The following is a 12,509-nucleotide window of genomic DNA, read 5'->3' as shown; positions in this document are numbered from 1 at the left end:
CCAAGAATCTGACAAATACCACCTCGTTTGTCAACAAACCTGATCGTGCCATTTTGAATCCTGGTGAATCCTCCGTACAGTCGGCAATAAGTCATTCTTCAACATGTGATACGATGTAGCAAAACACAGATGCACCTTTTTGAACGCCAGTGGCTCAGAGACCAGAGGTGAATTAATACTATATATAGTCTTGACGATAAAGATGCAGAGTATCAACATCTAGCAGAGAATCTACCCGTCTAGTAATTAAACAAGACATGTATCTAAGCATCAAAAGTCTTAGGCTCATTGCCTCCCATGGTAGCCCTAACAGTCTCCTCACTCCTAGGCTCCAGAGACTTCTTAACAGGGTTAGGAGCCTCAAACACCTCATTAAGTTCCTCAAGAGTTCGGTCCTTAGTCTCAGGGAAGAAGAAGTAAATAAACGCAAACTCAAGCAGATCCCAGAACACAAAGACAAGGTAGAAGTAGTAACCAATTTTCTCGAAGGCAGGGCCGGAAGAGTAAGCCAGCACGAGAGAAATACAGCTGGAGGCAAAGTTTCCAAGAGCTGTTCCCTTGGCGCGGGTAGAGGTTGTGAGGGTCTCGGCGATGTACATACTCTGCTGGGCAGTCCAACCAAGGGAGAAGACGACACCAAAGAGGAAGACGAATGCGATGGTGGTGTTGGCGGCGTTGGTGTTGGATTCGTCGTCAACGGCCATCTTGGAGGTTCCGGTGATGACTGCAAAGATAACGGAACAAAAAGCGATACTGTAGAGAAGAAGAGGTCGACGACCAACTTTATCCGTAAGACGAGCACCAATCAAAGAACCAATCAGACCAAGAACACTGTTCACAGCGTTTAGAGCAAGGACCTTCTTCTCAGCTGTGATACCAGCAGTGTTCATCATGGTAACCAGGTAGTAACTGGACAAAGAGTTACCAGATGCTTGACCCATGATAGCCATTCCGAGAACACAGATGAGACGACGACGGTGGTTGTGCGTGCTCCAAAGCTCACGGTAATCCCACCATCGCTGTTCAGATTTTTCGCTGGAGATTTGCGCCATCATTTCCTTCATTTGGAGTTGCACGATGGGGTGGTCGACGGAGCCTTCACCGTGGTACTTGGCGAGGATCTTGGCGGCTTCTTCGTGCTTGTCGTGGGCGATCAACCATCGGGGCTATTGATGTTAGTGGGCGATTAATTGATAATATGTGGTTTGCTTACAGATTCGGGGAGGAAGAAAACAGCAAGGGCGACGATTCCGGATGTGACAAGCTGACTCCAAACTGGAACTCTCCATCCGTCGTTACCTGGGATGTACGCGGCTCCGTATGTCACCCAACCGGCAATGATAGCTCCGACGGGCCACATGCAGTTGTAGCAACCAGTGAGTGTACCTCTCCACTGAAAACCTGTCAGTAATTGATGGTGGATAGATGTTCTTCAGTGTTTCTTACCTTGGGATGAGCAAGCTCACTGACATAAGTAGGAGCAGCGATACAACAGTAAGAGACACCGAAACCGAGCAAGAAACGACCACCCATGAACTGAGGCATAGTATTCGCCGTAGCCCTGAATGCGAGGTTAGTGAGGGTTCGTCTGTATGGATTCATCTGCTTACTGGACACAAGTACCGATGATGATAATAATAGCACCAGTGATCATACCGACTCGGCGACCAAACATGTCAGTGGCGAAAGGAACGGTAGGAGCAGCAGCAACACTGCCAACGTTGTAGATCATAAACACGATTCCAGTAGACGAGCCCGAGGTTTTCCTAAAAGGGTCAGCATGGTGATAAGCAAGCTTTGTGAAGCGACTCACATGTTGAAGGTTTGTTGATAAGATGTCATGCCGTTAAGAGCACCCATCAGACTACCATCGTAACCATTGAGACAACCACAGCAGTACGCGACGAAGAGAACGCCGTAAAGCTGGAACATAGACTTGGTCCATGGCGAAAACTTGTGGTTCTCAACTTCGTGAGCAATCTCATTGGCAATGACCTCGGGTGGCGCATCAGGCGTCAGATTTCGATGAAGAACATCAGCCTTTTCGTCTCCGAAAGACGCATCGTTCTTGTTGTCAGCCATGGTGCCTACTGTAACAATTGGGAAGATTGACAGCACTGCAGAAGACAAAGTTTCAAACCAACCCCAGAGGTTACACTGCGTATTATATACTCGTGGAGAGCCAAGCAATAGACTAGGACCAAAAGTTCGGTATTAGCTAGAATCAGCCAACAACCAGCAGATCGGTCGGTGCCGTAGCCGAGGATGGCTGTAACTCGTGGATTTCTGAATAAACTCGGCCATGAGAATCTGGGGTAGAACAAGGAACAAGCATCCCGTGGGGGCAGGGGTTCTGCGGGGGAAACCTGGATTTGTTAAGGATCGGCGGTTTGAAGCTTTCGGCTCCGGTACCCCCGTGTGTTGAAAAGCGCTCCAATAGAAAGAAGGGGACTTGTGGAGGTTTTGGTCCAACGGTTTCCAGCCATCTTTCGACCGGTACACCGGTAATAGCAAGGGGAAGAAAGGCCTATGGGATGAAACTCAAAAAGAGAGTTAGTGCAGCGATGTCGCTGTCGGGAGTGGTGACGCTAATGAGAGTGAAGTTGTGCAAAAAGAAAGCTGACAAGACTGGGATTCGAACCCAGGCCCCTTTCGAGACTGCGAATCGTTACTAGTTCGAGTAGAACCTGAACACAGCGCCTTAGACCGCTCGGCCATCTTGCCTTGTTATTGGATAAGAGTTTGGCTCGAGATGTCACCTATTATTGTAAGCTCGGAAGCACACCAGCTGAAAATCATCACGACGTTGAAATAGAGCACAATCTCAGACGGAAATGAAAAGAATTGCTCCAATGGATTTATCTTCACAGCTGCGTTAACTCTACCACGATGTGGAATGCCAGCAAATGTTATGAATATTTTTATTTGTTCTTGTTCCATCAGCAGTAAAGTGCCAAAGCATCCCAGATACTATATGGCTATCTACTTGTTGCTGGCAGTAGCCCAGATGGGGACGCCTCCCTCGTTGTACAAAACAACGTTGCCATCATCCTGAACGACAAGAGTAGTCGTGTGGTTGCCTGAGGGGCTGGCAGTGTCGGTGTGCCAGGTAGCATGTCCAGTGCCAGAGTTGTCGCTGAAAACATGTTGTTAGTAGTGATCTTACTGTGAGATATGAGAATTGGGACTTGCTAGATAACGAGGTTGCCGTCCTCTTGCATCTTGATGCCGTGGGCTTCCCAGTTCTGCTCTGGGGTGCTCTGCCAGGCACAGTAGTCACCGTGGTAGACACAGACCTTGCCATCTTGTTGCATGCGGAACTCTGTTCCGTTGTCGTCGCTCCAGATGGAGTTACCGACAAGGAGCCATTCGCCGTTGGAAAGTCTACCCATGTTGATTGTGTTAAAGGAGATGTTTAAGTGTTGGTGAAGAGTTGTAAGATGAGGATGATGGTTCTAGAAGTCTGGAGGAGAATGGTAACTCTTTTATACTTGAGTGAGGATCTTCTCCATTGTTCCAATAGCCAATACCTGTCGAACGTGTACGTGAAGCTGTCTGCTTTGATGTCTGCTTTGACCTGTCTCACAACCCCCTCTTCTGTCTGAGCAAATGGCATCCCGACAGAAGCCTTCGTCCCAAGTCTGGTTTCACATGCGGAACCTGTGAGACACGGCAGAGAGATGTGCGATGATGAGCAGCGACCTTGTTGGTTCCCGCCATACGATCGACGGTCTCACTGCGGGATGGATCCAATTGCCGAGTCCAGTGTTGTGCATCAAAGACTGGGTCTTTCGAGTCCATCTCCTCTGTGCAACTATAACCGGTATTTGATATTGCAGTACAGCAATGTCCAATGGCTACTCGAAGACAACTGACCGCCATATGCACTCCATCAAGAACGTTACTGTCTCACAAATGTCAGCGTCTCGTTGCAGAACCCTGAGACGATGGTATTTCCAAATCTTAACGCCTACATCAGCACTCAATTCCTCCGCCAATTGGAAGGAGTTTACACTCCGAGACCTTCCCCAGTGTTCTGGTAAATGGAGCTCAGATCGTCGGCAAGTAAGCAGCTGAATGAGATGTGCATGAGGGGCACTGAGACAGCTGGGCCACTGAGAGTTGATGAAAGCTTTGGTAGGGCTGTATGTCTCAGCTGGACCAGCAAATCCCCGATCGACAAGCCGTTTTTCCAGAAACATGCGTCATTGACCGCCATCCTAAGACAAGAGCTTGTGTGGATACCTTAGCTATAGCTTGATGTACCTGAAATGACTGTCGTTCAATATGAAGGTTGGGGGATGTGAGCATTACACAGTGTGGCTCTGAAATAGGAGTTTACTGTCGGTACAAGAGCAAATTACATGCGACTAGCAAAGCTCAATTGATACGGCTGTACTGTATGCAAGGCGCGAACACGACGCGACGACGTGTTTAGTGTGGGTGATGTCATGATTGTGGCTTGAGCTTGTGGCAACCGTGACAATTCTTGGTGTTGAACAGACGGTCATCTTTTGATGAGATAAGTTCCCGACTGAATGCTTTGGTGGTGACTACGCAATTGATGGACTGGTCCAAGATTAAAGACAAATAAACTAAATCAAATCTAGGATAGCTCTTTCCTACTTCTTAATAGTAGATACAGACAGGCAGGATATTTATTGCGTTTATTCCATTTGTGGTGTATATAGGGTAGCTTCCAGCTCATGTCCTCCTTGTGGATCATCCACACACGCAAAAAAGTCAATGGTTAGCAGACCCACCCACTAGAGTGAATGAAGGCAAAAAAGAACTGCGGTTTGTGTGGATCGAACACACGACCTTCAGATATCGAATGATAGTGATTGAAGTTTAACTTCAGTCTGACGCTCTCCCAACTGAGCTAAACCCGCTTGTTGATCAAAGCACTCTTACGTTGCTCTATACTCCCGTTGCGCAGAGAGCGCCAGCGAGGAATCCTCAAGCGCTGTTGGTGTTTCTTACTTCACGACGACGTTAGTCAAAGTCAATGGGCCTCTTTTCTGCGAACCTTGTGCCAATACCGTTCCCAGGCTGAAAGTCTAGTCTCACATTTTAGACCAACCAGAATGTCTGTTTCTCCTTCGTGGTAACTTCCCCGTCCATGATCCCGTCACAGTAAGCCTCGCCCACAAAAGAAAACATGTCTTGCCCATCTGGCTCGGGCCGTAGTACAAAGGGAATGTGTCCACCGCAAAAGGCAACCACTAAATCACCAGGCTTTCCTTGAATAGGCCCCATTCCTATATAACCCATTTGTGTTAGGAACGGTCTTTTACCCTCCATTTTCCTCATATCCCAGTCATAGTTTATCTTTTTATCTTCATCCCGAGGCGTTTCCCAATTTTCAATGTCTTGCAATTCATCTTCCCCCAGAGTCATTTGGTAGAACATTTTTAGTTCTTGCACACATCGGCGGTAAGATCTGGCTATATCTGGAGTCGCTCTGTGTTCATCCCCGTCCTCTGTTTTATACAAGTCGCCAATCGGGACACGCCATCTAGCTTCCACCTTACGCGATTCTGTTGGGCCGTCAATTACGATTGGCTTTTCCATGCTTTCCTGCCACAACGCGTCTACTTGGGCCAAGAAGCTTAGAAGCCGAGCCGGATCCCAAGAAAGGTCTATCCAACCTTCGCCTTCGGCTACTTTGTCAATCACATCAACCGTGTAACCGCGAAGGCCAAGAAGAAATGGACTCTCTGTGGTGGGTTTGACGATTTCAACGATGCTATTGTTGCCTGATGCGAAAAATATGTGCTTATTCATTCGCTCATTGATGTTGTAAAAAGAGGGTCGCAAGTTCGATCGCCAGTCAGGAACCCACGAGGGCAAACCAACAAAATCCGGTAGCTTTGGGAATTGGGAACAGCAGAGTATATCGACCCTTCCAGCCTTCTCAATAAGTCCCCTGGCCGTTTGCGCTAGAACGCGCTCGGTAGGAGACTCATAGTCAACTTGAATACCGAGTTCCTCCACGTCAACAGCAAGACCAAGAAGTGCAAAAACGCGATCACGATGTTGAGTAGCGCGTGTATCGTGACCTACAAACATCCTGCGTAGTAGCATATGCAACTCATCTCCGCGACCGTTTTGTTGACGTGTACGACAAGAAAACAGCCGCGTTATAGGCTCCTCAGAAATATCTGCCAATCGTTCAGACAGGAGTTCAGGCTCTTGAAGTTTCGGGAATTGTCCATCAAGCATGTTACTGACAACCATTTGGAGGATTGTCACTGCCAATTTGATAAGTTCGACTGCAACTGTTCTCGTGCCGCACACGAACACGGTGTCTGGGCATAAGCAGAACTCTTGTATGATCCAGACGCGTGAGAAGTACGGTCTTTCGAACCAAGCTTTCAAAGCGATGTCTCTCAGTAGAGGAGCAAGTATACCCACGGTATGTTGGAGCAAGACTTGGAACCGCCTTGTCGTTTCATCGGTCGGGTCTTCGTTTCTCATGATTGCTGACATGGCATGGAATCCTTGCGGTGTCATATAACTATCAAGGCCGAAGTCCCGTGCTTTCTGACCAACGTCTTGCCAAGCATTCATTAAGCCATCTGAGCCATCAGCTGCTGGGCCCAGCCATACTATGACTTGTGTGGCTTCTGAATAGATCCTACCCATCATGGCGACCTGCTCGCCCTTCTCCTTGTTATCTGCCTGATTAATGCAGATCTGGTCAATCCATAATGTGACGGTCTCGTCAGGTTTGCGAAGGTGTCTAAGTGCAGTGTCAAGTGACTCTGTGATCGGAATGCTGGCTTCCCCGCTTTTCCCTGGTGAGCTGACAACCCATATTGATTCAGTTTTCCTGCCTTCGCCCCATACGTAGGAAAGAGCTTTGTAAGGGCAAGGATCCGTAATACAGGTCTTATAGAGGCGGCAAATAAGTGGCTTGTTCCAATTTGAGGCGACCCGGTCGTCGACCTCACCTATCTGGGGCGGATGAAGGTCCAGGAGCCGGATCTCGGTGGATGCATTGTCTAACTCCACTGAGCTATACTGGAGAATCTGTGGATCGCTCATAATGGGCCCGGACAAGCTGATCCCATGTGAAGAGGTTTTTCAGAGTCCAAGAGCGAGTATTTCAACAAGTAAGTTCGGTCAAGGGCTTGTGTGTCGAAAAGCTGAAGTACAGCACAGTGCTAGCGTCAGCAGCACGGTAATCACTGGGCAAACACAACCAATAAGACACAGAGGAACCAGTACTCGGGTATTCATAAAATAAACTTTGCTATCATAGACGCTCCAGTAGATGCACCTGGAATCGGGTATTCTCTAAGCTTCCTGGATATCTTAATCCCGCAGGCAACTTATACTCCTTTTCATGGCCATCTTCAATAAGTTTCTTCCAAGCTGGCTGTACCTCCTCCTCTGAATCCTTGCTCTTGGGTGGTAGCAGAGCTTGGTAAAGTAGCCACTCGAGTGGATATCTCTTCTCTTCCCCTTCCCCTTTGCTTGGTAGTGCGACCTCGGCTCCAGGGCCATCTACAATAAGCAATAGACTCCCCTTAGGAGCTTCTGAAGTCAGTCTCTTTAAGAATGCTGTGGTCTTGGATATTGAGATCGAGTAGAATTCGTGGAGTGTAAAGAAGAGGGTGATCAATGTCGGATTGGGCCCTTGCAGAGTTGTGTTTTCGCTTTCGAGAATGTTGAGCTGGCTGAGTGTTGGATTCAAGACTTGGGGTGGGATAGCAGAGACATTTGCAGCCTTGGCCTTTTCGGTTGCGTATTTAGAAAGAGGTGGAGGAGCTGTGAGAGTATTTTGTAGTTTTGTGATAATGGTTGACCAATCGTGGTTATCGATTAGGCTGAGATCAAACAGAGCATTGGCCTTGTCATCAGCGTCGGAAGAAGCTGATTCTGACTGACGGATCTCATCGAGTTTGCCTTGGTGTGAGTGCTTCAGCAATGTCACGCATGCTAACAAGTCAGATCCTCCTCGCCCAATACAGGCGATCTTGGATGGCTCTTCACCCAGAAGGAACTGTTGAACCCACGCAGCCTCGCTCATCTCACTGCAAATCCAAGCCAGCACATTCGCAGCAGTAAGAGCTCTACTTGGACTCCAACGAATCGTATAAGCCTCCTTGAACTCCTCACTTCCGAAAGCCTTGCTGTAGTCCTTCTGCTCAAGGGCTTCCCTGACCTCACGTAGCACTGGTGTCAACGTACTGAAATCATCCACTGCAGGAAATGAAGTTCTGATCGTGTCGAGAATGAGTTGTTGATGTTCAATAGATAGACTCTGGATTTGCGGTATTTGGGTCTTTTCCTTCACTGCTGCAGGCTTCCTTTTGGGGTTTTTGTGTAGATATGTTGGTCCACTCCATCCTGGACGGTTGACTGGTGGTGGGATTGGTGCCTTGGATGCACCGCTGGATAACGGTTTTCCGTGCTTTGGTTGTGATTGTGCATGGCGCTTGAATTGACCCATGGTGAATTTTGACTGAGTGCGACACAAAAAATCAAAATGTGCAACCGGAGATGTGACGCTCCGTGATCAATTTGGGAGAAATTGGGTTGCTGTGACTATTCCATGTAATCGGTCCACAACTCTGTTGAAAGGTTGATATTCATAAAAAGTAGAAAATTATGACCTGGTGATCGGCGAAAGTATTTTCCGTTAGGAGCTAGAAGCCGTTAGTGGCACTGGCATAGTCACATGTTTAGTTGTTAGTGGCAGCAGAGTCAAAGCTGAGCTTTAATTAAGTTGTTAACTGAGGAGATAACTAGTGGTCAGAATCACAAAATGAACGTCTTTTATCGCTCATAACGTCTTTTATGTTGAACCGGACTGTAACTTTTGAAATCGCTGAACTACTATTCAAAACTTGTGCCCCTCTATAATGAACCCTGGAAACTAAACATGTTAGTTACTCTGAGTCTGGGCTCAGAATCAAACCACTGTTCTAAATAATATTGGAGGGAGACAAAGTTCAATAGTCGGGCCATTTTCATGTATGTCAGCAGATAAAACGCCCGCATGATGTCATCTGTCGCGAGAAGACGCGTAGAAAGCCAGTCGTCGCGAGTTATGTTTGATTGCTTTTTGTCTAAGTAGGAGTAGTTCTTTGTTCCACCCCCGCCTTTCCAACGCGTTTTACTTGCCACTCAACGCGTCCCTTGTTTCAGTGTTGGAGTTTCAAGTACTGTACAAGAACCCCACCGCGCCCCAGTGGTGTTATCCAGCCTGCGAAATTACTCCTAGAATTGTCACTCACAAATCTCGATACACTCTTATCAAGATGACGAAAAGTCATTGTTTCTGCGCTATCTGCGGTGCCCCAACCGGACGTCTGGAATGGAATGCCTCAAGTGCTGATACCTACTCTCCTCATCTCGTTAAACCGAGTACGGTAGAATGGCTGGCAGACGTCGGGCTCATCATCTACAACACGAAAGGCGGGCTGTAAGTCACATTATCGAGCGAGATCTATCCAGTTATTGACAGCGTTAGGCCAACGATGTCTCTGTCTTACGAGCATGAAGACGCACGTCATTCCCGCCTCACGGAAGGGACAACGGATCGCTTCAAGAATACCCGCAAACTACCTGTCGAGGACGATAAAACTTATGATGCGTAAGTCAATTTCCGCTTTGCAGTTTGAAAATACCCCCAACAATGATAGATACTCCCCCTAAATGGACAACCAGTCGTCATTCCCCTGCATTATTCTTGTCGCCAAATGTTGAATGAAGTGCCAGGGCCCTGGCCCCAGGAAAATATTCTTTACGAGACTCTTGAATCTCATTGCACCGTGGAGCATGGATTCGTACGGGCACTCGACTACGACTACGTCTCCGTCTGTTACGTCCACCATAAAAAGGTGTACAGCATTCCGATTGCTCGACTTCAGAACGGCGGATTCTGGAATGCCAAGAAGGGATCCGAGTATGCTGTTTTGTCACCAGATAAAATCGAAGATGTCGACAAGTTGGTGGGCAAATTGATCGAGCTTGCAAAGGTCGGGTGGCCCTCTTCAGAATCGCAACCACTCACTCCAGAGTTGTTAAAGCATCACAGAACCTGGCTGGAAAAGTTCAATGACGATCTGCCCTGGGCCAAAAAGTTTCTCTATCGCCCGATCAACGGTGTCAACTGGGAGCGCCTCTACAAAACTTTCAAGAATAGTGAATACGGCCGCGCTGAGTGGAACATGCCAGCTATTCCGGCTCTCCAGAACAGAGCGCGTATCTGGAAGATTTGCAACAAGATCATGGAGGAGCACATGCCGCATTTGGAGGCGCGTCGCGATCAGAACGATGTACACCGAAAATCAGTTATAGCTCAGAACGGGGATGGAAACAACAAACTTCCGCCTGAGTTGTACGATGCAACACCAGCGGCAAAATGGGAGAATGCGAACTTCACCTACTACGGCAGCCTCGCAGAGTGCGAACCCGTCATAACAGCACATTGGTCCGGGGGTTCGGACTCCACCCTGGGCAGGCTCGGAGTGACAATGTCGGAAGACCGAGACCAAAAGGAAAAGATTATGGGCCCACATGCTGTTCCCTTCGACTCCCCTATCAACAATGGACGTCATTACAACAATGGACGTTACTTTCGCACCGAATGTTTTGCAATACCCAAGGGCACCTGGATAAGAGAAGTTGTCGTGTACACGAAACTGACTATACCGTACGAGGAAGGATACAGTCATAAGACCAAAATCAAGGGTCTGAAATTGGTTCTCACCAACGGACAGTCAGCTGAACTGGGTCGATGTCATAGCTTTACCCCAGAAGTCTACAAAGCCCCTCCTGGCCACTTCATGGCTGGCGTCTCAGTAGATTGGGCCGCTAACTGACCGATCAAACGCCTAGAATTCTATTGCCAGCCCATCAGCAAAACTCCTCCTGGGAGCCATGCCCGGTTTGTCGACCGTGGCTGCACTCCCCCGAAACCCATCCCAGGACTGCAGGCGTACATCGATGTGGAGAAACGTCCCAATCATTTGGCCTTGGAGCCAAATGCACAACCTGCTATGCAGCATCTCATCCTTGCAAAACGCGAGTTCGACCTGGACTGCTTAGAGTCTTTCGGTGTAGACACTCACCTGGGAGGCTTCGAGCTTAATCTATACGGATTAAAGAGAATCGTTATAGGACCCCGCAGAAGGACTATGAAGTACCTCGCCTTTGAGGGCAAGACTGATAAGGACGACTGGATCATCGGGTGCTGGGTACACAAGTCCAATGGTAAGCCCGTTGGGCTCCGCTTCTTCACTCGCAAAGGCCGTCAGTTAATTGCGGGAGAACCTGGAACGGATGGCGAACCCCATCTGATAGGAAACGAGCTTGAGAGATGGGCACCAGCGAAAAGCTTCATTAGTGAACTATCTGCTGCGTGGTCCTATACCGAGTCCGGAAAGCCCCAGATGACTGCCTTTGGAGCTGCTCTTGGCAACGACCTACCAAACAGTTGCCTGGTTGAAAACCTTGTACCATCTAGCTGTGTGGAGTTGAACCTCGCAGATGGTCCCGAAAAGGATGTTTATCTCGACTCGACCTCCTCACCACTGTGTATACCCCATATTGTCAATAGCCGGGGACCCCAAACCGTGTTCGGGAGGGAACGGAGTTCCTATGAACTCTTTCATCGCAATGGACGCAGAAGGTCCGATCGCAGGATCGTGTCGTATCTTGATCTCTCGGGACCTATAAGGACGGTCAAGGCAACCTTTTGTCATACGCCAAAGTCCGGACAACTTCCCCTCGTCGCCATGTTTGTCGATCGCAAAAACCACCCCAGAGAAAAGCGCGATAGGCACGGGACAACGAAACTTGGGGAATCATCGTTTGGACCGACTCTTTTCGATAAGGAGGAACTGTGCGAATGCAAGAACTTCCCTGAACTATATGATCCGCAAACCACAGATTGCGTCCACTACTCTGAAACAGAATGGAATTTTGGCGGACGAGAAATCCAGAGTATTCGTATTTGGCTCACTGATGATAATATCTTGGCTGGTTTGCAATCTGTTGCAGTGGGCGACCAGAAGGGTCCTGTGTGGGCTACGGGTTTGAAGGATAAAGGAACCAAGTTTGTCCAGGTCAACAGGTTGCCCAGTCCTGAGAGAAAAGAAGCGGGACTCGTGTTGTTTCTTGATTCCAACGAAAGTCCTTCTGCTTACGATGACATTGTTGTCGTTGGTATTAGACCTATTGGCTTCTCAGTCGATGCGCCTTTGATACGACGTGATAACTGACCTTCAAAAACCTCAAATGGATGCGCCTTTGAAATCGGGATAGTAGGGGAGTTGATTGAATATATGAACTGAAGTGCTGGCGACGATCGAGATGATGGTATGTTTGGTATGAGACACTCCCTTTTGCAATTGAATTTCAAGTTCATCAATTCTGATATGCCGCAAGTTTTGACTCTCGAAAAGTTGCAAGTCTAGTCGAACGTGAGCACTCTGTCACAATTGGTGTATAGGGCGCAACTGCACTGCAAATAATACATACGACCAAAGGTA

General features: G+C 48.2%; 5 protein-coding genes across 5 annotated transcripts; 1 reads left to right on the top strand and 4 right to left on the bottom strand.

Moving 5' to 3' along the window:
• Positions 1–263: 263 nt before the first annotated feature.
• On the bottom strand, positions 264–2,082 carry FIESC28_07653 (uncharacterized protein; the record flags this gene model as incomplete). The annotated part of the gene is made up of 5 exons (XM_031161793.1): positions 264–1,166; positions 1,214–1,393; positions 1,447–1,561; positions 1,611–1,766; positions 1,814–2,082. 5 exons carry the CDS (start codon positions 2,080–2,082, stop codon positions 264–266), a joined length of 1,623 nt encoding a protein of 540 aa, XP_031014139.1.
• A 1,109-nt stretch (positions 2,083–3,191) lies between these two features.
• FIESC28_07652 (uncharacterized protein) lies at positions 3,192–3,392 on the bottom strand (the record flags this gene model as incomplete). Its single annotated transcript, XM_031161792.1, has 1 exon — positions 3,192–3,392. The coding sequence occupies one exon, from the start codon at positions 3,390–3,392 to the stop codon at positions 3,192–3,194; it is 201 nt and encodes a 66-aa protein (XP_031014138.1).
• A 1,681-nt stretch (positions 3,393–5,073) lies between these two features.
• On the bottom strand, positions 5,074–7,050 carry FIESC28_07651 (uncharacterized protein; the record flags this gene model as incomplete). The annotated part of the gene is made up of 1 exon (XM_031161791.1): positions 5,074–7,050. The coding sequence occupies one exon, from the start codon at positions 7,048–7,050 to the stop codon at positions 5,074–5,076; it is 1,977 nt and encodes a 658-aa protein (XP_031014137.1).
• A 211-nt stretch (positions 7,051–7,261) lies between these two features.
• On the bottom strand, positions 7,262–8,461 carry FIESC28_07650 (uncharacterized protein; the record flags this gene model as incomplete). Its single annotated transcript, XM_031161790.1, has 1 exon — positions 7,262–8,461. The coding sequence occupies one exon, from the start codon at positions 8,459–8,461 to the stop codon at positions 7,262–7,264; it is 1,200 nt and encodes a 399-aa protein (XP_031014136.1).
• An 811-nt stretch (positions 8,462–9,272) lies between these two features.
• Positions 9,273–12,239, top strand: FIESC28_07649 (uncharacterized protein; the record flags this gene model as incomplete). Its single annotated transcript, XM_031161789.1, has 4 exons — positions 9,273–9,436; positions 9,485–9,607; positions 9,863–10,817; positions 10,869–12,239. 4 exons carry the CDS (start codon positions 9,273–9,275, stop codon positions 12,237–12,239), a joined length of 2,613 nt encoding a protein of 870 aa, XP_031014135.1.
• Between the last annotated feature and the right edge of the window lie 270 nt (positions 12,240–12,509).

The sequence above is a fragment of the Fusarium coffeatum genome (genome assembly GCF_003316985.1).
Source record: "Fusarium coffeatum strain FIESC_28 chromosome Unknown BRIP53273_contig_172, whole genome shotgun sequence".
Classification (NCBI taxonomy): Eukaryota; Fungi; Ascomycota; class Sordariomycetes; order Hypocreales; family Nectriaceae; genus Fusarium; species Fusarium coffeatum.
Note: the sequence above shows the minus strand (reverse complement) of the source record. Positions and strands in the feature narration are given on the sequence as shown.